This window comes from Hemibagrus wyckioides, linkage group LG19, assembly GCF_019097595.1.
Source record: "Hemibagrus wyckioides isolate EC202008001 linkage group LG19, SWU_Hwy_1.0, whole genome shotgun sequence".
NCBI lineage: Eukaryota > Metazoa > Chordata > Actinopteri > Siluriformes > Bagridae > Hemibagrus > Hemibagrus wyckioides.
In genome coordinates, this window is record NC_080728.1 from 20,796,759 (window position 1) to 20,818,254 (window position 21,496).

General features: G+C 44.2%; 1 protein-coding gene across 1 annotated transcript; it reads right to left on the reverse strand.

Annotated features, from left to right (window-relative positions):
- Positions 1–3,817: 3,817 nt before the first annotated feature.
- Positions 3,818–20,388, reverse strand: gnai1 (guanine nucleotide binding protein (G protein), alpha inhibiting activity polypeptide 1). Its single transcript, XM_058417123.1, has 9 exons — positions 19,891–20,388; positions 12,743–12,785; positions 11,542–11,683; positions 10,774–10,931; positions 9,541–9,669; positions 8,979–9,108; positions 7,182–7,335; positions 6,262–6,463; positions 3,818–5,335 (listed from the first exon to the last, which is right to left on the reverse strand). The coding sequence occupies exons 1-8, from the start codon at positions 20,006–20,008 to the stop codon at positions 6,273–6,275; spliced, it is 1,065 nt and encodes a 354-aa protein (XP_058273106.1). The 5' UTR covers positions 20,009–20,388; the 3' UTR covers positions 3,818–5,335; positions 6,262–6,272.
- Between the last annotated feature and the right edge of the window lie 1,108 nt (positions 20,389–21,496).

Here is a 21,496-nt window from a genome sequence, read left to right on the forward strand (position 1 = left end):
GTGTGATTATAAATGATTCTAGACACCGGAGAGTGTGATTATAAATGATTCTAGACACCGGAGAGTGTGATTATAAATGATTATAAACACCGGAGAGTGTGATTATAAATGATTATAAACACCGGAGAGTGTGATTATAAATGATTATAAACACCGGAGAGTGTGATTATAAATGATTATAAACACCGGAGAGTGTGATTATAAATGATTCTAGACACCGGAGAGTGTGATTATAAATGATTCTAGACACCGGAGAGTGTGATTATAAATGATTCTAGACACCGGAGAGTGTGATTATAAAAGATTCTAGACACCGGAGAGTGTGATTATAAATGATTATAAACACCAGAGAGTGTGATTATAAATGATTATAAACACCAGAGAGTGTGATTATAAATGATTATAAACACCAGAGTGTGTGATTATAAATGATTCTAGACACCGGAGAGTGTGATTATAAATGATTATAAACACCGGAGAGTGTGATTATAAATGATTATAAACACCGGAGAGTGTGATTATAAATGATTATAAACACCAGAGAGTGTGATTATAAATGATTATAAACACCAGAGTGTGTGATTATAAATGATTCTAGACACCGGAGAGTGTGATTATAAATGATTATAAACACCGGAGAGTGTGATTATAAATGATTATAAACACCGGAGAGTGTGATTATAAATGATTATAAACACCAGAGAGTGTGATTATAAATGATTATAAACACCAGAGAGTGTGATTATAAATGATTATAAACACCAGAGAGTGTGATTATAAATGATTATAAACACCGGAGAGTGTGATTATAAATGATTATAAACACCAGAGAGTGTGATTATAAATGATTATAAACACCAGAGTGTGTGATTATAAAAGATTCTAGACACCGGAGAGTGTGATTATAAATGATTATAAACACCAGAGAGTGTGATTATTAATGATTATAAACACCAGAGAGTGTGATATGAACAATGTCCAACATATGAACAGTGTGATGCAGATGCAGCATATGTAGAATGTTAGTGTGTGTATTAATTAGGAGGTTGTTGTCGTCCTCGAAGTCCACATAGGGTCAACAGCATTGCTTTGATGTACCCAAATCCTCAATCCAATCTTTTATATCTTTAACACAATCAGTTAATCTGGACAATTTAGATATTCCATCTGGTTTTGATGAGATATATAACTGGGTATCATCGGCATAACAATGGAAACTAATCCCATGCCTTCTAATGATGTCACCCAAGGGAAGCATGTATACTGAGAACAGCAAAGGTCCTAAAACTGATCCAGAACAGCCTTGGTCCGTCATTAGTGATTTTAACTAGTGTAGTTTCTGTACTATGATGGGGCCTAAAACCTGACTGAAATTCTTCAAGGATATTGTTTTCCTGTAAGAAGGAGCATATTTGAGCAGGTACCACCTTTTCTAATATTTTAGATATAAACGGAAGGTTTGAAACTGGTCTGTAATTTGATATTTCATTGGGGTCTAACTTAGGTTTTTTAAGAAGAGGCTTAATAACTGCTAACTTGAGAGGTTTAGGGATGTGACCTAGATATAACCAGGAGTTAATAATGTTTAGAAACGGCTCTCCAGCTGCATGTATCACTTCTTTCATTAATCTAGTTGGAATTGGATCTAACAAACACGTTGTTGATTTAGCTGTGGGGATAAGTTTATACAGCTCTTCCTGTCCTATACCTGTGAAACACTCTAGCTCTAGATGTGGAGCTTTAGCCTGGACTGGATCACCAGATGCTGTCAGAGGTTGATCATCCATTATTTTAAGACACTTACCTACGAATGCTGTTCATAGATTTCAGTTCAGCATTCAATACGATCATTCCTCAGCACCTGATCGAGAAGCTGAGTCTGCTGGGCATCAACATCTCCCTCTGCAACTGGATCCTGGATTTCCTGACTGGGAGACCTCAGTCAGTCCGGATCGGGAACAGCATCTCCAGCACCACCACACTGGGCACTGGAGTTCCTCAGGGCTGTGTGCTCAGTCCACTGCTGGTCACTCTGCTGACTCACGACTATGCAGCAATGCACAGATCCAACCACATCATCAAGTTCTCCGATGACACGACCGTGGTGGGTCTCATCAGCAAGAATGACGAGTCAGCATACAGAGAGGAGGTGCAGCAGCTAACAGCCTGGTGTAAAGTCAATAACCTGTCTCTGAACGTGGAGAAAACAAAAGAGATGGTTGTTGAGTTCAGGAGAGCAAAGAGTGACCATTCTCCACTGAACATCGATGGGTCCATCGTGGAGATCGTAAAGAGCACCAAATTCCTTGGTGTTCACCTGGCGGAGGACCTCACCTGGTCACTCAACACCAGCTCCATCACCAGGAAAGCCCAGCAGCGTCTCTACTTCCTGCAAAAGCTGAGGAAGGCTCATCTTCCACCTCCCATCCTGACCACCTTCTACAGAGGGCCAGAGAGCATCCTGAGCAGCTGCATCAGTGCCTGGTTTGGGAATTGCACCGTCTCGGATCACAAGACCCTTCAGCGGATAGTGAGGACAGCTGAGAAGATCATCAGAGTCTCTCTTCCCTCTATTATGGACATTTACTCCACACGCTGCATCCACAAAGCTAACAGCATTGTGAATGACCCCACACACCCCTCACACACACTCTTACACACCCCACACACCCCTCACACACACTCTTACACACCCCACACACCCCTCACACACACTCTTACACACCCCACACACCCCTCACACACACCCTTCACCCTTCTGCCATCCGGAAAGAGGTACCGAAGCATTCGGACCCGCACAACCAGACTGTTAAACAGCTTCTTCCCTCAGGCAATTAGGTATCACAACAGAGAACTGAACTGAGCTGGACACACGCACACGTACACACACACACAAAAACTGAGAACTGTGTTCCCAACGAGAACTGAACTGTGCTGGACACAGACACACAACTGAGAACTGCTCTCAACAGAACTATAGTGTGCTGGACACACACAAATTGTCCTGTTTGCATGCAAATGTCACTTTACATTACACTTTATATTGATCCTGTTTACATGTAGTTTTAATATCTGCACTCACTGTCTACACTGTTCTTTTGCACAAAGTCGGTCTACATGTTTGTCTGCACTGTCTTGTCTTCCTGTGCACTTCTGTTGTATGTATAGTTTCTAAAGAATTGCATGTATAGTTTAGTTTTATCTCCATGTTTATCTCTATGTTTGTCCGTGTCACCTGTACTTTGTTTATGTTCTGTGTAGCACCTCTGGTCTAGGAGGAACGTTGTTTCACTTCACTGTGTACTGCATCAGATATACATGGTTGAAGTGACAATAAAGCTTCTTTGATTTTCTTCCTGATACTATCATTTATTACGGTGAAGACGTTCATAAAGTCCTCACTACTAAACTGTGATGGAACTCTCTCTCCAGATATCTGATGTTTTTTTAGTCTAGCCACTGTACTGAATAAGAACCTGGGATTGTTTTGGTTTATTTCTATCAGTTTGTTTAGATGCTCGGCCCTAGCAGCTTTTAGAGCCGGTCTATAGCTGGACACTGTCTTTATACACAATTCTAAAAACTTCACATTTAGTTTTTCTCCACTTTTGCTCGAGGTTACAGGTTGCTCTCTTGAGGGCGTGAGTATGACTATTGTACCATGGTGCAGGTGTTTTATCTCTGACCTTTTTTAATCGGATGGGGGCAACAGTGTCTAGTGTGCTGGTGCCTATGCTGTTGGTCACTTCATCTAAATCATCTGCATATTAAGCCCCACCCATTAGAGAGCAAACAAAGGACAATGGTGGACATAATGTGGATTGCAAATGCTTTTTATTAGCAAAATAAGGGACATGAGTGTACAAATGTTCCCACAGAGAGAGAGAGAAAGAGAGAGTGGAGTAATCATCATCATCATCATCATCATCATCAACATGAATTACTCAACACAGGTGTGTTTGTTAAAACTTTAAAACAGATCCTCAGAGGTGAGTGTGTGAGATGGCGGCTAGCCGAGGCTTCTGGGAGAGAGAGCGCACACACACACACACACACACAGACACACACACGTCATCCAACAGCAGAGCCACTCCGTCTGAAGCATCCACTTGTTGCCATGGAGACGGAGCTTAAGACCAACATTCAGCTCTGATCTCTCACACACACACACGTGGCCAAAATGGGCGGAGCTTAAGTAAAATCTAACCCCTCCATCACTGATCATAACCTCATCACAGCATTATATAATACCAGATGCTGCCAGCTGTTGCTGCAGAGGTTCCTTTACCATTAGCGTAGCTGGCTAACGTTAACCCAGCACTGTTAGCTAACGTACCGCTAAACTGCATACCTAAAGCTTGTATTGTGCACAATGCCAGTTTAGCATGCTACTAAGCTAACGCAGCTACTACTAGAGGTGCAGTGCTAATGAAGTGAAATAGATTAGCATAGCGCACTGTTTAGGCATGCGGCTAGCATAGCTAACGCTGCTGAACCTTTATTTGTCACTGGGCCGCTGACTAGTGCAGTTAATAGCGCTACTGTGTTACATTCCGTAATGCTAGCTAGCTGCTTAAGACCAGATCGTGACCGAAGAGATGACACCAGCTAAGCTAATCCAGTTAGCATCAGTGTAGCTTAGCTAAACAACCACACAGTGTTCTGTCAAGAAATTAATCAGTGACATACAAGTCTGCTGATCCAGTTTACCCTCAGCTCCGCCTCTCCTGCCCTTATTATATAAGCCCCACCCTCTCCTGCCTCTTTTCAATAAGCAACGCCCTCTTCCGGCATTAGCTCTAAGCTCCACCCTCTCCTGCCCTTTTTATATAGGCCACACCCTCTTCTGGTGTTAGCTCTAAGCCCCGCCCCTTTTCACCAATTATGAAGTTCTATTTACAGAGTAGACGTTAGGAGATCTTAAGAAAAAAAGAAATTTAAAAAAAGAACACTGCACATGAGCAAAAAAAAAAAATCACGGCAAGGCACAAACACCCGACAGCCAAAAAGTCCCTCTGCTGTAAAAAATTGTCCACGATGGACACGGGAGAGGAAGAGGATTAAAAACACGTCCATTTCAGGAAAACATCATTAAAAAAAACACACAATAGAATGTGAGAGAAAGGCGGGAAATAAAAAGCGTCATGGCTACGAGCGTTAAAACCTTACACCTCTCCCTTCTCTGGGTAAAGACGTTAAAGAGAGAGACAAAAAGCATAAATATGAAGCAGAGGGACCAGACGCAATGTACAGCACTGCTCCAACACACACACACACACACACACACACACACACAGCCTCATGGGGAAAAAACACCAAACACTGTCATCTCCACCTACAGAGAGAGAGAGAGAGAGAGAGAGAGATGGGGAGAATGAAAGAATGTTTCAGTATCAGACTTCATCCACTGGTTAATGAGACTCTGGCAAAAGGGAAAAAAAAGGGAAGAGCGATGGACAGATGGTGCAGAGAAGACGAGAGAAAGAATAAATAAGGAAGCAGAAAACGTACATGTACAGAACCGGAGAGAAGAGACCTGAGGAGGAGAAATAAACACAACCGGAGAGATCAGAGAGGAAGAGAGGAAGGTCTGGAAAGAGGAGAGAAATGAAAGAAGAGAAGATGAGAGGAGAAAAGATTAAAAGAAAAACGAGAAGAGATTCCGGTTTAAAAGGAAGCAGGCAGGAAGAGGATGAGTAGAACGAGGGATTGAGGAAAAGAGAACGTCATTCTTCCCACTTTACAGAAGCTTCATTTAAATACTGAAAGATTTATTTCTTAATTATAATCGTCTCGTTAAACTCGTTAGACGGGGCGCTTATCCGATAATCTCAAACTATTCTCTATTAAACAGGACAGAAAGGCAAGGTTCCAACTGGGGAGGGGAAGTGGGCGGGGCTTCCAGGATGCCTGCGTTATTACAAGAGAGCTCACAACAGTTGCACAGCTGTCAATCATCCCAGCCTTGCATGCTGATTGGCTCACAGTTTTACTTAGGAGGTGCAGTTGCTTCTACGCAACACGCAGAACAGATAAAGGGATGAGGAGAGAGAAAATAAAAAATAAAAAAAAAAGGAGAAGAAAAGGAAAAAGAAGGAGTAATGGAAAGAATAAAAATAAATAAAAGAAGGATTAAAGGAAAAAATAATGACAGAAAGGTCATTAGAGTGTCCAGCACACGAGTCTTTCACACACACTGATGTTTAGTGTCCTTGACTGAAGAGTGCATGAGATGTGAGATTCTCACACACACACACTGACCGTGGGAGGTTCTAGAAGAGTCCGCAGTCCTTCAGGTTGTTCTTGATGATGACGTCGGTGACGGCGTCGAAGACAAACTGGACGTTCTTGGTGTCGGTGGCGCAGGTGAAGTGTGTGTAGATCTCCTTAGTGTCCTTCCTCTTGTTCAGATCCTCAAACTGACACTGGATATACGCTGCTGCCTCCTCATACGTGTTGGAGCCTGTCTCACACACACACACACACACACGACTTATCTGATAAACGGAGCTAACTGTGACTGCAGATAGAGTGAGACATATTCAGTGTAACAGATGTCAAGTGACGTAAGAGGTGAGACAGGGAAAGAGAGAGAGACAGACAGTTACTCTGCCCTTAGGGAAAATGGTCAGAGACAGACAGGTGGTACAGGGAGGGACGGAGAGTAAGACAGTTATGAACTTTAACAGATTGTAAGAGTGAGAAAGTTTTAAAAAAAAAAGCTACCTGTGTGTTCATGTGAACAGATGGTGACAGAGAGGCAGAGAGACAGACAGGCAGGCAGTGAGTCAGGGTATTTTATATATTTCAGGGTAACAAATGCTGAGAGAGAGAGTGTGAGACAGGTTCCTGCATACTCGGGGTAATAGAAGGTGAGGGAGAATGAGACAGGTGTGTAGAGGGTGAGACAGGTTTCTGCATACTCAGGGTAATAGAAAGTGAGATCAAGACCGTTATGGAGAGAGTGAGACAGGTACCTGTGTACTCCAGGCAACAGATGGTGAGAGACAGACAGAGGGAGAGTGAGACAGGCACCTGCATACTCAGGGTAACAGATGGTGAGACAGACAGGGAAAGTGAGACAGGTGTGGAGAGTGAGACAGGTACCTGCGTACTCAAGGTAACAGATGGTGAGACAGACAGGGAGAGTGAGACAGGTGTGGAGAGAGTGAGACAGGTACCTGCATACTCAGGGTAACAGATGGTAAGTGGGCTCTTTTTAATCTTCTCCTCAAACAGATCCTTCTTGTTGAGGAACAGGATGATGGACGTGTCTGTGAACCACTTGTTGTTGCAGATGCTGTCGAACAGCTTCATGCTCTCATGCATCCGGTTCTGCAGACAGACAGACAGCCAGAGAGTGAGACAGACAGACAGACAGACAGAGAGAGCAGGTGAAGTGGCTGGAACAGAAGGTCAACAGCTCTGCACTCTTCTACTCTCTACTCCACACTAACACTGCAGTCTGTATCTTCAGCATCACACACACTTATATTTAACACACTGAACCCATCTAAGCAGAACCCAGTGGTACTGAGTGGAACAGAGTACTGAACAACCGGCACAAAGGTATCAGAGTGCAGGTACACACTGATGTACAGAAAGAACCTGCATGTGTGAGACTGTCCTGTGTGCAGGACTGAGAGTCTGAGACTGTCCGAGTGAGAGTCCGAGTGAGAGTCCGAGCGCGTGAGAGACTGTCCGAGTGAGAGTCCGAGTGAGAGTCCGAGACTGTCCGAGTGAGAGTCCGAGTGAGAGTCCGAGCGCGTGAGAGACTGTCCGAGTGAGAGTCCGAGTGAGAGTCCGAGACTGTCCGAGTGAGAGTCCGAGACTGTCCGAGTGAGAGTCCGAGTGAGAGTCCGAGACTGTCCGAGTGAGAGTCCGAGACCGTCCGAGTGAGAGTCCGAGTGCGAGTCCGAGACCGTCCGAGTGCGAGTCTGAGACTGTCCGAGTGAGTCGGAGTGCGAGTCTGAGACTGTCCGAGTGAGTCGGAGTGCGAGTCTGAGACTGTCCGAGTGCGAGTCTGAGACTGTCCGAGAGCGAGTCTGAGACTGTCCGAGTGCGAGTCTGAGACTGTCCGAGTGAGTCGGAGTGCGAGTCTGAGACTGTCCGAGTGAGTCTGAGACTGTCCGAGTGAGTCGGAGTGCGAGTCTGAGACTGTCCGAGTGCGAGTCTGAGACTGTCCGAGAGCGAGTCTGAGACTGTCCGAGTGCGAGTCTGAGACTGTCCGAGTGAGTCGGAGTGCGAGTCTGAGACTGTCCGAGTGAGTCGGAGTGCGAGTCTGAGACTGTCCGAGTGAGTCTGAGACTGTCCGAGTGAGTCTGAGTGCGAGTCTGAGACTGTCCGAGTGCGAGTCTGAGACTGTCCGAGTGAGTCGGAGTGCGAGTCTGAGACTGTCCGAGTGCGAGTCTGAGACTGTCCGAGTGAGTCGGAGTGCGAGTCTGAGACTGTCCGAGTGAGTCTGAGTGCGAGTCTGAGACTGTCCGAGTGAGTCTGAGTGCGAGTCTGAGACTGTCCGAGTGAGTCTGAGTGCGAGTCTGAGACTGTCCGAGTGAGTCTGAGTGCGAGTCTGAGACTGTCCGAGTGAGTCTGAGTGCGAGTCTGAGACTGTCCGAGTGAGTCTGAGTGCGAGTCTGAGACAGTCCAAACAGTCTCAAAGAGTCTGACTCAGTCAAATTGTGAGTCGAATTGTCAGAACATGAGTCTGTCCATCTCTGAGGCAGAGAGACAGATGGACAGACTGACTCATTGTCTCTGCAAGTTAGTGTCTCAGTGAGTCAGACATTGAGTCAGTCTATCTATTTATCTGTGACTCTGCCTGTAGAGAACAGTGAATTATGGGTGGAGTTATAAGCCGTATATAACAGTACACTAACGAGGTCAGTGGCACGGCTGGGTGTGACCCTGACTTCCTGTCCCTTCTGTAAATGAACCAATCACTTTAAACTTCACTCTGATTAAAACTCCGGGGCACTGACCATCTCCTCGTCCTCGGCCAGCACCAGGTCGTAGTCGCTGAGAGCCACGCAGAAGATGATGGCAGTCACGCCCTCGAAGCAGTGGATCCACTTCTTCCTCTCTGACCGCTGACCTCCGACATCAAACATCCTGCAGAGAGGTGATGTCATCAATCATCATTAAGGAACCAATCAGAAACGAGAAAAACTACTGTCGCCCTTTAATGAGAATGAGCCACCTGCCACCAAATAAAGTACAAGGGTTAGGGCTACGAACGTACGGTTAGCAAGGAAGTGATGAGCAGGAAGGAACACACACACACACACACACACACACACACACACCCGAAAGTCTGTAGGTGTTTCTAGATTTGAGTCACACCGCTGCAGCAGTGTGTTTGTCTTAGCTAATTTTTTTTCACTGAAGAAATCCGTTTCTAAGACTAGCGTTGCGGCATGAGAAAGAAATCCTGACCGCCAGCTCGACATCCTGTTTAGCTTGGTCACCTGACACTGACTCAGTGGAAGTGCAGTAAAGTGTGTGTGTGTGTTGCACAACGCGCGGCATGCTAGCACCGCTCACTTGAAGTGCAGGTCCTTGAAGGTGAAGTGAGTCTCCACGATGCCCGTGGTCTTGACGCGGGTCCTCAGGACGTCCTGCTGCGTGGGGATGTAGGTGGACTGTGATATCCTGTCTAGATCGTTCAGATAACTAGGAGAGAGGAGGGAAAAAAACGTTATGGAATTAAATGGTGTCTAATTCAATTAACAGCACTGACATGATGCAGCTCTGATCCCAGCCTCAGCGCAGGGTCGATAGATATTAACTTTTTGGCCTGTTAGTCCCTGATGTGCTGTGAAGATTATCACAGTGTGCCATCACACACACCCCCCACCCATCACTGTGCATGTTTGTGTGTGTGTGTGTTTTCTATCCATCTGAGACACATTTCCTGTACATGTTTTTAGTGAGCCTGGTGAGGCCTCAACACACACACACTGTAGTCCATGTTTAGTCACTTTATCAGTGTTTTGTTTGCAATGCAAAATAAACGTCATGTGTTAAAGTCCAAGGGCATCACAGTTAAAAAAAAAAACTAAACAGAAGTGTAAACAAAACAGCTGAAGAAAAAAAACTGGGAGAAAAAAATAGAGGTAAAAAAACTAAAGAAATAAACTGGGTTAGGACAACATGACAGAAAGATGGGAGAGACAGACAGACAGACAGACAGACAGTCAGGAGGGTGGACAGACAAAGGGGGGCAGACAGATAGGAGAACAGACATACATACAGACAAACAAACAGGAGGACAGACAGACAGACAGGAGAACAGACAGACAGATAGGAGGACAGACAGATCTAGAAGGACAGACAGGTAGCAGGCCAGAGATACAGACAGATAGGAGGACAGTCAGACAGACAGATAGGAAGACAGACAGTAAGGACAGACTTTTTTTTTTTTTGATTGATTTTTTAATGCCATGTTAGCTTTAATGGCTATATTATGGCAAAAGTTTGAATGTAGTTAAAACAGGCTGATATTCCACAGACAGGGCTACACTGATCTGTAAGACAGGAAGAAGTGTTTCTATAAGTATTTTGAGGTTTATGTTTGTTAAGAAGTTCAGAATCTTGGACAGTGGAGCTGTCTTGAAGATCATTTCTAAAGTGTCTTCTGAATAAAATTTCTGCCTTATAGTGCTCAGGGCAGGGCAATGGAGTAGAATGTGTTTTTTTGATGTAGGTACAGGAGGGACAGACAGAACAGACAGGTAGAAGGACAGACAGACAGGAGGGACAGACAGACAGACTCACTATGCAGCGGAGTCGTTGAGCTGATACTCTCGGGAGCGACTGAAGCAGGCCTGCACTCCTCCATCCTTCCACAGACGCTTTATCACTCCAGCCAGCTCAGCCGTCATGAAGCCTTCCTCTGCACTGCCCGCTAACACAAACAGCTGCCGAGCATCGTCCTGAAACACACACACACACAATGAAGTGTTTCATTGATCTTTTTGATTCAAACTGAAGAGAAAAGATTTACTAGCCATCCTTCTACTGAGAAACTTTATCCTACAAACATTCTGAATAAAATACGAGTACGAGAGAGAGAGACGGGGAGAGGGAGGGGGAGAGAGAGAGAGAGAGACACACAGAGAGAGAGAGGGAGGGAGAGAGGTAGAGCGAGAGGGAGGGAGAGAGAGGGAGAGGTGGAACGAGAGAGAGAGACCTGAAGGGATGTCAGAGATTTGTATGCAGCATGGCGATATCTGGTTGCTAGGTTACAGCGACTTGAGTCGATTTAATTTTTGATGGAAAGCCATAAAGCTACAAAAATAAACACCTATGAATACACACAGAGGTAATTAATTTTTCTGGCAAGCGGAATAACCCCCCCCCACCCCCACCGAGCAAATCTGTCATCATCCTCCTCCTCCTCCAGGTTTAATGTAGAGAAATGTAAAAATAATTGGATAAAAATGCAGCAGAACTAAAGAGAAGGAATATTATTTTAAACAGGAATCCAGTTTAAAGGTAACCCAGTGCTGTACTGTAACACTCGGGGTTCCTCGTCTTCCTCACCGCTCGGGCTGCGTCCCCAAAATCGATCTTCAGGCGTCCCATGGCGCGGATGATGGCGATGATGGACTGGATGGTGTTACTGTACACCACTGCCTTATACTGCTTACACTCCTCCTCTGAGTAACCTGCCTCATGGATGATTCTAACATAGGAGAGGGGGAGGGGGGGCAGAGAGAGATGAGGAAGAAAGAGGAAGAGAGAAACATTGGGGAAAATACCGCTGTTATATATGTAAAACAAGACAACTATTCAACAGTACAGACAGAGAGAGAGAGAGAGAGAGAGAGAGAGAGAGAGAGATCGGGGAAAATACCGCTGTTATATATGTAAAACAAGACAACTATTTGACAGTACAGAGAGAGAGAGAGAGAGAGAGAGAGAGAGAGATCGGGGAAAATACTGCTGTTGTATATGCAAAATAAGACAAGTATTCATCAGCAGAAACAGAGAGAGAGAGAGAGAGCGAGCGTAGGACAATACTATTTGAGGCAAATGAATAGAGTAAGACAGATGGAAAGAGTGAGCCAAACGGAGTGAGAGACAGTCAGGTGGACTGAGAGACAGACAGATGGGGTGAGAGACAGACAAACGGAGTACGAGAGACAGGTGGAGTGATAAACAGACAAACGGGAAGAATGAGAGGCAGACAGACAGACAGTGATGAAGTGGGCGGAGTTTAGTTTTAAGTAAATGAGCAGGTGAGACAGTAAGAGTGAGAGCCAGACAGACGGGTGGAGTGAGAGCCAGACAGACGGGTGGAGTGAGAGCCAGACAGACAAGTGAAGTGAGAGCCAGACAGAAAGGTGGAGTGAGAGCCAGGTGGAGTGAGAGACAGACAGACAGGAGGAATAAAGCAGCTGGAATGTCATTCAATTCTAATGTGATGAAGTGGGCGGAGTTTAGTTTTAAGTAAATGAGTAGGTGAGAGAGACAGTAAGAGTGAGGGACAGTGGTACAGCTGTTCTGTAAACATCTGTGTGGTTTTGGTTGTGTGTGTTTTACCACGGCAACCAGCAGTAAACCGAAATGAACACAGACCCGCCCACCAGCGAGCAGCGTGAGGCGAGGGACGTGAGGCGAGGGACGTGAGGCGAGGGACGTGAGGCGAGGGACGTGAGGCGAGGGACGTGAGGCGAGGGACGTGAGGCGAGGGACGTGAGGCGAGGGAGAATTAATTCAAAGATGTTTCATAGACACTTACTTCATCTGCTTGACTATTGTACTCTTCCCCGACTCTCCCGCTCCTGAGAGACAAGACAAAAAAAACACCAGAGTGAGACAGATTTACAATAAACTCCTCCTCCATCTGCACTCTCTCAGAGAGAGAAAGAGAGAAAAAGAGAGAGAGAGAGAGAGAGAGAGAGAGAGAGAGAATGAGAGAATGAAAGTCAAATGAAAAGGAAAAGAGAAACTGAGCAGGTAACAAAGGAAAGGAAAAAAATAAGAGAAAGACAGACAGACAAGAAGAGGAACAGACAGATGAAGAGGGGGACATGTGGTGAGAGAGACAGTTGGAGATGGGAACAGATGGAGATAAAGACAGGTGAAAAGAGGGACAGGTGGGTAGAGGGACAGGTAGAAAGTGAGAGAGACAGGTAAAGAGCAGGACAGGTGGAGAGCGGAACAGGTGGAGAGCGAGACAGGTGGAGAGAGATATATTCTCTAAACAGTTCTTTTATAAACACATTTGTGGAAAATGAAACACACATGCCAGCTGTTACTGTAAAAAGCACTGTGTGTGTGAGTGAGAGTGTGTGCGCGTGTGCATGTGTGTGTATGAGTGTGAGTGAGAGTGTGTGCACATGTGTGTATGAGTGTGAGTGAGAGTGTGTGCGCGTGTGCATGTGTGTGTATGAGTGTGAGTGAGAGTGTGTGCACATGTGTGTATGAGTGAGAGTGAGAGTGTGCACGTGTGTGTATGAGTGTGAGTGAGAGTGTGTGCGCGTGTGCATGTGTGTGTATGAGTGTGAGTGAGAGTGTGTGCACGTGTGTGTATGAGTGTGAGTGAGAGTGTGTGCACGTGTGTGTATGAGTGTGAGTGAGAGTGTGTGCACGTGTGTGTATGAGTGTGAGTGAGAGTGTGTGCGCGTGTGCATGTGTGTGTATGAGTGTGAGTGAGAGTGTGCACGTGTGTGTATGAGTGTGAGTGAGTGTGTGCGCGTGTGCATGTGTGTGTATGAGTGTGAGTGAGAGGGTTTGTGTGTGTGTATGAGTGAGTGAGTGTGTGCACGTGTGAGTGTATGAGTGTGTGTGTGTGTATGTGTGAGTGCGAGTGCATGCGTTTGTGTGTTTTCTTTTAAACAATTTGAATTTTCAGTAAAGACAAAAAGCCGTGAGCCAATCAGAGAGCAGCAGGATGAGTGACAGCTGACCTCAAGAGGACTGGAATGAGGAACACACACACACGTTGTTGCCATAGCACCTAGTCTTGTTATTGGATCTCACTTGTTTCACCTGTTACCTGCACGCTGAGGCTCAGTTTCCTCAACGCTAACCGCTAATGCTAGCACTATGAGTTACTGTTTCACAGAACAAGTGAGAGAGAGGGAGAGAAAGAGAGAGACAGAGGGAGAGAGAGAGAAAGAGAGAGAGAGAGAGAGAGAGAGAGAGAGAGAGAGAGAGAGAGAGAAACAAACAGAGCGAGAGATACTGAGCTCCGCTGGGAGCAGAGCGCTGAAGAGAGACAAGTCATTAGCTTAATTATGTCACACACACACACATTAAAGTCTAACATTAGCACTCCCTCTGAGCAAGACATAACCTGTGTGTGTGTGAGATTTATGCCAGACTTTCATCTCTTATCCATCTTGATGACATCAGAAACACACATCAAAGGCTTTCCAGAAGCCCAATCTTCTCTCTCTCTCTCTCTCTCTCTCTCTCTCTCTCTCTCTCTCTCTCTCTCTCTCTCTCTCTCTCTCTCTCTCTCGAAACAATAACACAAAAGTTCTGCTGTGTTTGAGGTGCAGTCGGAGCGTCACGTTTCTCCTCGTCTCCTCCAGCTGCTCCTTCCTCGTCTACAGCGTGATGTTAGTCGCCATGGTAATCACCCTGAAGTGTGTGAGCTTCCTCTCTCCACTTTTACACCAGCTTTCCATCGTACACACACTCAGGACCAGACGGTGACCGCAACTAATCACTGTCCTGAGAAGCTAATCAGTAACGCTGGCGCTCGTGTTGACATTTGCCTGCTAGCCTGTTGCTAAGCTACTCGTTAGCGTACGCCGCTGTCGCAGTGCTGAGACTTCAGTCCAAAATACTGAGGAGTGTTTAACAGAACAAACACAAACCAGCGCTCAGTCCGCGACAGGGAAAGTGCTGCTAATGAGCTCTACATGCTCTGCTAGAGCAAACTAAACAAAAACCAAACAAAAACAAACAAACCTAAACTAAACAAAACCAAACAAATCTAAACTAACAAACAGAACCAAACAAAAATTAAACAATTTAAAACAATTAAAACACCAGACAAATCTAAGCTAAACAAAACAAAAAACAGAACTAAATCAATACTAAACAAAACCAAGCCAATCACAGTGAAAAACCCCAAACAAAACCAAAACTATCACACCCTCTTCAAGTTTCCATATGTGTGTGTGTGTCCACATTGCGCGGGTCTGTGATGCTAACACACTGTAATGCTAGCTCAAGTCAGTAAAACTAACACAGCTAGCAGGTTTAGCGTGTCCTGCTTGCTGATCTGCTGGAGGTGTGCGAGATCCTCAGAGTGTAGAGCGCGGCTCTGTGGGGATCAGAACATCACCGCTAATTCATTCACTCTGTAACTCACAACAACACAACCTTACACAACCTGAGACTCCTCTCCACCTCACACTGCTCCATATTTAATGTGTGTGTGTGTGACTGGATAAGATCAGTTTACAGCTTTAGACTTCTTGCACTTCTCTACACACTCACTCTCTCTCACACACACTCACTATCACTCTCACACTCACACAAACACTCTCACATACTATCGCTCTCTCTCTCACACACACACACGATCACACACAATCACTCTCACACTATCACACAAACACTCACACTATCACAAACCTCTCACACACACAATCATCTACACTCACACTATCACAAACCTCACACACACACAATCACTCACACACCATCACACACTACTGAAGTAGCTTGTAGTATTCAGCGAGTATTGATTACTCACAGCTAGCTAATTTAAGTAGCTAGTTGTGATTAGCGTTAGCAGGATGTAGCTAGTAATAGTCTGCGCTTATCAGGATTAGTAGTAATTACGCTGCATTCGACCTGAGAGCTGAAAGTAAACGCTCCCCCTAAAGGGGAATTTTCCATCAGGAAGTCAGGACTATTTCCTCACCCCGAGTTCAGCAAGTGACGGCGGATCAAAATGGCCACTCGCGTGAAGAGAGCATCAGATCTTAGCTTTACACTGGTTACTACAAAGCTCCTGGAGGAGGAAAAAAAAAAATACTCATCGCCTGTTTCGTAGCTCGAATGTACGGAAGGCTCGCTTGTTGTTAGCAACAGCTACTGAGCAGATCATTAGCAGTTTGTTGTCATTAGCCGTAGCTTGTGCTAGAGATTATGCTAATCACTCTAATGTGACTCAGTGACACTAGCTCACTAATTATTTCATTTTCTTTTTTAAATAATTACACTGAGTAATAACATACCACGATACACTATATTGGCAAAAGTATTGAGACACCCCTCCAACTCATTGAGTTCAGGTGTTGTTTTTCAGGAGTTGGGCTTGGCCCCTTAGGTCCAGTGGAAGGAGCTCTTAATGCTTCAGCTTCATACCAGCATACTTGACTGGCCTGCACAGTGTCCTGACCTCAACCCCACAGAACACCTTTGGGATGAATTAGGCCGGACTTGCAGGCCAGTCAAGTTCCTCCACACCAAACTCACTCATCCATGTCTTTATGGAACTTGCTTTGGTCACTGGTGTGCAGTCATGTTGGAACAGGAAGTGGTCATCCCCAAACTGTTCCCACAAAGAGCATGAAATTGTCCAAAATGTCTTGGTATGAAGCTGAAGCATTAAGAGTTCCTTTCACTGGAACTAAGGGGCCGAGCCCAACCCCTGAACTCAATGATTTGGAGGGGTGTCCCAATACTTTTGGCAATACAGTGTATTTCTCAGCCCTAGAGCTATTTATGCTAATCTTTTTTTTTTATTAAATCTCTTTAGCAAAGACAGGAAGAAAAATAAGAAAAAAAACCACCAAAAACCAGACCTTCTACAGAAACACACACTTCCGCAGGTTTTTACTGTGCAACTCTAAGCACTAATGAAACCCACTTCCGGAGAATGTTGTGCAACACTCAAGTACGTACGTGTGTGTGTGTGTGTGTGTGTGTGTGTGTGTGTGTGTGTGTGTGTGTGTGTGTGTGTGTGTAAGAGGGGAAACAGCTGGGTGTGTGTATATAGTCAGATTGCAGTAAGAGGTTCAGCATCGTGTTTGCATTAAGTGACGTGAGTGACGTGTGTGTGTGTGTGCGCGCGCGTGTGTGTGTGTGAGTGAGTGAGTGAGTGTGAGAGAGAGAGAGAGAGAGAGAGAGATAATGCGCATGTTATGGTAGTAAACAGGTCAGACCAGAAAAATCACACATACACACACAATCTGATAAAAAAATGTAAAGAATTTCCAGCACTTCAGTCACACGATAACACACACACTGTCTGGTGCTACTACTGTCTCAGCTGTGTGTGTGTGTGTGTACCTGTTACACAGCAGCCCTCAGTGTTTTGTGGATATATACACCGTGTGTGTGTGTGTTTATGTACAGTATGTCTGGTGTGTCCAGTGTATTTGTGTATTATGAGTGTGTATTTCTGTGAAGGTGTGTGTAGTTAGTATGTAAAGAATGTGAGAACAGTGTGTGTGTGTGTGAACTCTGTGTAGATGTATGTACAGAGAGTATAGTGTAGTGTGTGAAATCTGTGTGTGTATGTAATAGATATAAAGTATAGCGTGTAGTGTGTATATGCTGTTTAGTGTGTAGTATGTAGTGTGTATATACACTTTAGAATGTATACAATGTGTAGTAGTATGTATAGTATGCATTTGGAGTATAATCTGTAGTGTGTATAGTGTGTGTATGTCAGTGTGTGTAGTATGTATAGTGTATATATACACACATTATGTATATAGTGTGTAGTATTAGTGTGTGTATCACACGATAAGGAGTCTGCAGTGGTATAATGTGTGTATTTGTATATAATCAGTAGTGTATAGTGCAGCATAATCAATATACTGTGTTAAGTATGTATAGTGTGTAGCTTCATGTATAGTTTGTATGTGTAGTGTGTTACATTTGTGTAGTGTGTGTTGTGAATGTATGGTGTGTGTACAGTGTGCAGGTAAGAGTAGAGATGCATGCCTGAGTATAGTCTGTGTTGTTTGGGATCGGTGTGTGTGATACATATAGTGTGTGTAGTATGTTGGTTTCAGTGTGTGAGATATGTATAGTGTGTGTGTGTGTAGTATGTTGGTTTCAGTGTGTGAGATATGTATAGTGTGTGTGTGTGTGTGTGTGTGTGTAGTATGTTGGGTTCAGTGTGTGAGATATGTATAGTGTGTGTGTGTGTGTGTGTGTAGTATGTTGGTTTCAGTGTGTGAGATATGTATAGTGTGTGTGTGTGTAGTATGTTGGGTTCAGTGTGAGAGATATGTATAGTGTGTGTGTGTAGTATGTTGGTTTCAGTGTGTGAGATATGTATAGTGTGTGTGTGTGTGTGTGTGTAGTATGTTGGGTTCAGTGTGTGAGATATGTATAGTGTGTGTGTAGTATGTAGGGTTCAGTGTGTGAGATATGTATAGTGTGTGTGTGTGTGTGTGTGTAGTATGTTGGGTTCAGTGTGTGAGATATGTATAGTGTGTGTGTGTGTAGTATGTTGGTTTCAGTGTGTGAGATATGTATAGTGTGTGTGTGTGTGTGTGTAGTATGTTGGTTTCAGTGTGTGAGATATGTATAGTGTGTGTGTGTGTGTGTAGTATGTTGGGTTCAGTGTGTGAGATATGTATAGTGTGTGTGTAGTATGTAGGGTTCAGTGTGTGAGATATGTATAGTGTGTGTGTGTGTGTGTGTGTAGTATGTAGGGTTCAGTGTGTGAGATATGTATAGTGTGTGTGTGTGTGTGTGTGTAGTATGTTGGGTTCAGTGTGTGAGATATGTATAGTGTGTGTGTGTGTGTGTGTAGTATGTTGGTTTCAGTGTGTGAGATATGTATAGTGTGTGTGTGTGTGTGTGTGTAGTATGTTGGGTTCAGTGTGTGAGATATGTATAGTGTGTGTGTGTGTGTGTAGTATGTTGGGTTCAGTGTGTGAGATATGTATAGTGTGTGTGTGTGTGTGTAGTATGTTGGGTTCAGTGTGTGAGATATGTATAGTGTGTGTGTGTGTGTGTATGTTGGGTTCAGTGTGTGAGATATGTATAGTGTGTGTGTGTGTAGTATGTTGGGTTCAGTGTGTGAGATATGTATAGTGTGTGTGTGTGTGTGTGTGTGTGTGTGTGTGTAGTATGTTGGGTTTAGTGTGTGAGATATGTATAGTGTGTGTGTGTGTAGTATGTAGGGTTCAGTGTGTGAGATATGTATAGTGTGTGTGTGTGTGTGTGTGTGTGTGTGTGATTAGGTGATTGGTGTGTGAGATGTATGTATAGTGTGTAATGTGTGTGTGTGTGTGATTAGGTGATTGGTGTGTGAGATATGTATAGTGTGTAATGTGTGTGTGTGTGTGTAGTATGTTGGGTTCAGTGTGTGAGATATGTATAGTGTGTGTGTGTGTGTAGTATGTTGGTTTCAGTGTGTGAGATATGTATAGTGTGTGTGTGTGTGTGTAGTATGTTGGTTTCAGTGTGTGAGATATGTATAGTGTGTGTGTGTGTGTAGTATGTTGGGTTCAGTGTGTGAGATATGTATAGTGTGTGTGTGTAGTATGTTGGGTTCAGTGTGTGAGATATGTATAGTGTGTGTGTGTGTGTAGTATGTTGGGTTCAGTGTGTGAGATATGTATAGTGTGTGTGTAGTATGTTGGGTTCAGCGAGTGTGATACGTATAGTGTGTGTAGTTTGTTGGGTTCGGTGTGTGAAACTTAGTGTGTGTGTGTGTGTGTGTGTGTGTGTGTGTATAGTGTATGTGTGTGCTGTGTGAGAGAGAGAGAGAGAGAGAGAGAGAGAGAGAGAGAAAACGTGTGTGTATGTGTGTGTGTAAGAGAGAGAGAGAAAACGTGTGTGTGTGTGTGAGAGAGAGAGAGAGAGAGAGAGAGAGAGAGAGAGAAAACGTGTGTGTGTGTGTGTGAGAGAGAGAGAGAGAGAGAGAGAGAGAGAGAGAACGTGTGTGTGTCTCACCCAGCAGCAGCAGTTTAACCTCTCGCGCTGCTTTCTCTCCATCGTCCCGCAGATTTCTGTCTATTCTGCGGCTCCTCTCCACCGCCGCCTTGTCCTCGGTGCTCAGCGTGCAGCCCATCCTCCCTCACACACACTCTCTCTCTCACACACACACTCACACACACTATCCACCATCCAAGGCTTCTTCTCCCCGACAACAACCCGACACACACACACTCTCTCTCTCTCTCTAACACACACTCACTCACTCACACACACATACACACACGCCCTTGTCTGAGTCCAAACGGCTGGGCGTTTAAAATGCGCGGTTTAAAGCGGGTCTAAGTCGCTCCAGCGGTGCGGGGTGTAGTCCCGGAGAGCTTAGCGCGAGCTCACGGCTCCTTAAACCGGAGAAAAACACGGTTCAGTCTGAGAGTTCACCGATTAAAGAGGATCCCCGACCGACTAACTGTTCCTCCATCCGCCCGTTTTCTGCTTCCTGCTCTCAGCCACAGGGTTGCCAGGGTGCTATAAATCCATTCACAATGTAATAAAATAACACACTTAAAAGCGGCACAAGTGTCAAAAATAAATGAATTCAAAATGCATAAAATACATATAAACGTAAACACCTCAGTGTAATCCTGTCACTAAGTTTTTGTCACGGTTTAATTTTGTTTGTATTAGCATTGACAATGGGTATTATGTAATGCTTGTTGTATCTGTTTTCAAGTCTTTATAATGGATTTGAAAAATACTCTCAAATTGTGAAATTTATTTGGTATGAGAAATAAAACCGTTGTTTTTTTTCCTTTATTCCAATATTTAAAATGAATATGTTATTTTAAAAAAACCGTAGCGTGGCTTAAAAAAGGTATTTCTGTTTAAAAATAATAAAAAATAAATTTCGCTCAATTTGGTAATAAATATTTTGTTACTGTATCACCAGAGTTTTCTTTATTATGATAATATTATCAATTTAAAATAATTTATTTATTAAAGATTAAAATTTGTAATTTAAACACAATCTGGCAACCCTGGCTCTCACACGTACACGGCAGCTCGTGCACGCGCTCGGCAGCCCCTCGAACGCGCCCTTTTTCTCTCTCTCTCTCGTTTTTGTTTCCTGCGTGACTTTCTCTTTCTCAAATAAAACAATAAATGGAAAATGTAGGATAAAATGATCATATTAAAAACAATGATTTATTGTCTGGAGAAAAAAAGGGTGGAAAAATAAAATTAATTTGATTAAAAACGAAACAGGAAAAGACACTGCGATGACGTCATTGCCAAGGGGCATCTTACAAAATGTCGTTCGTTGTTGACAGGGGGCGTGACCTGTTGCCTAGGCGACCGGCAATAATCCCCCCCCCCAATACAGCAAATGGAGTTCCAGTCAGGAGAGCCTTGTTAAAAATGTCTCCTTTATGATCGTTTAAAATGATTAAAATGAATAAAATCAAAATATTTTGTGGCAATCTTTTATGTTATGCCTAAAAATGGACGTTTATGACTTTTAATGGTTGTATTACTCCCTTTTTATCCCCTCTTTCCACCATTCTCTGTCAGTTTTAGGGTTTTCTGAAGTAACTAACAGACAGCCATTTTAAGAAAACACAGTGAT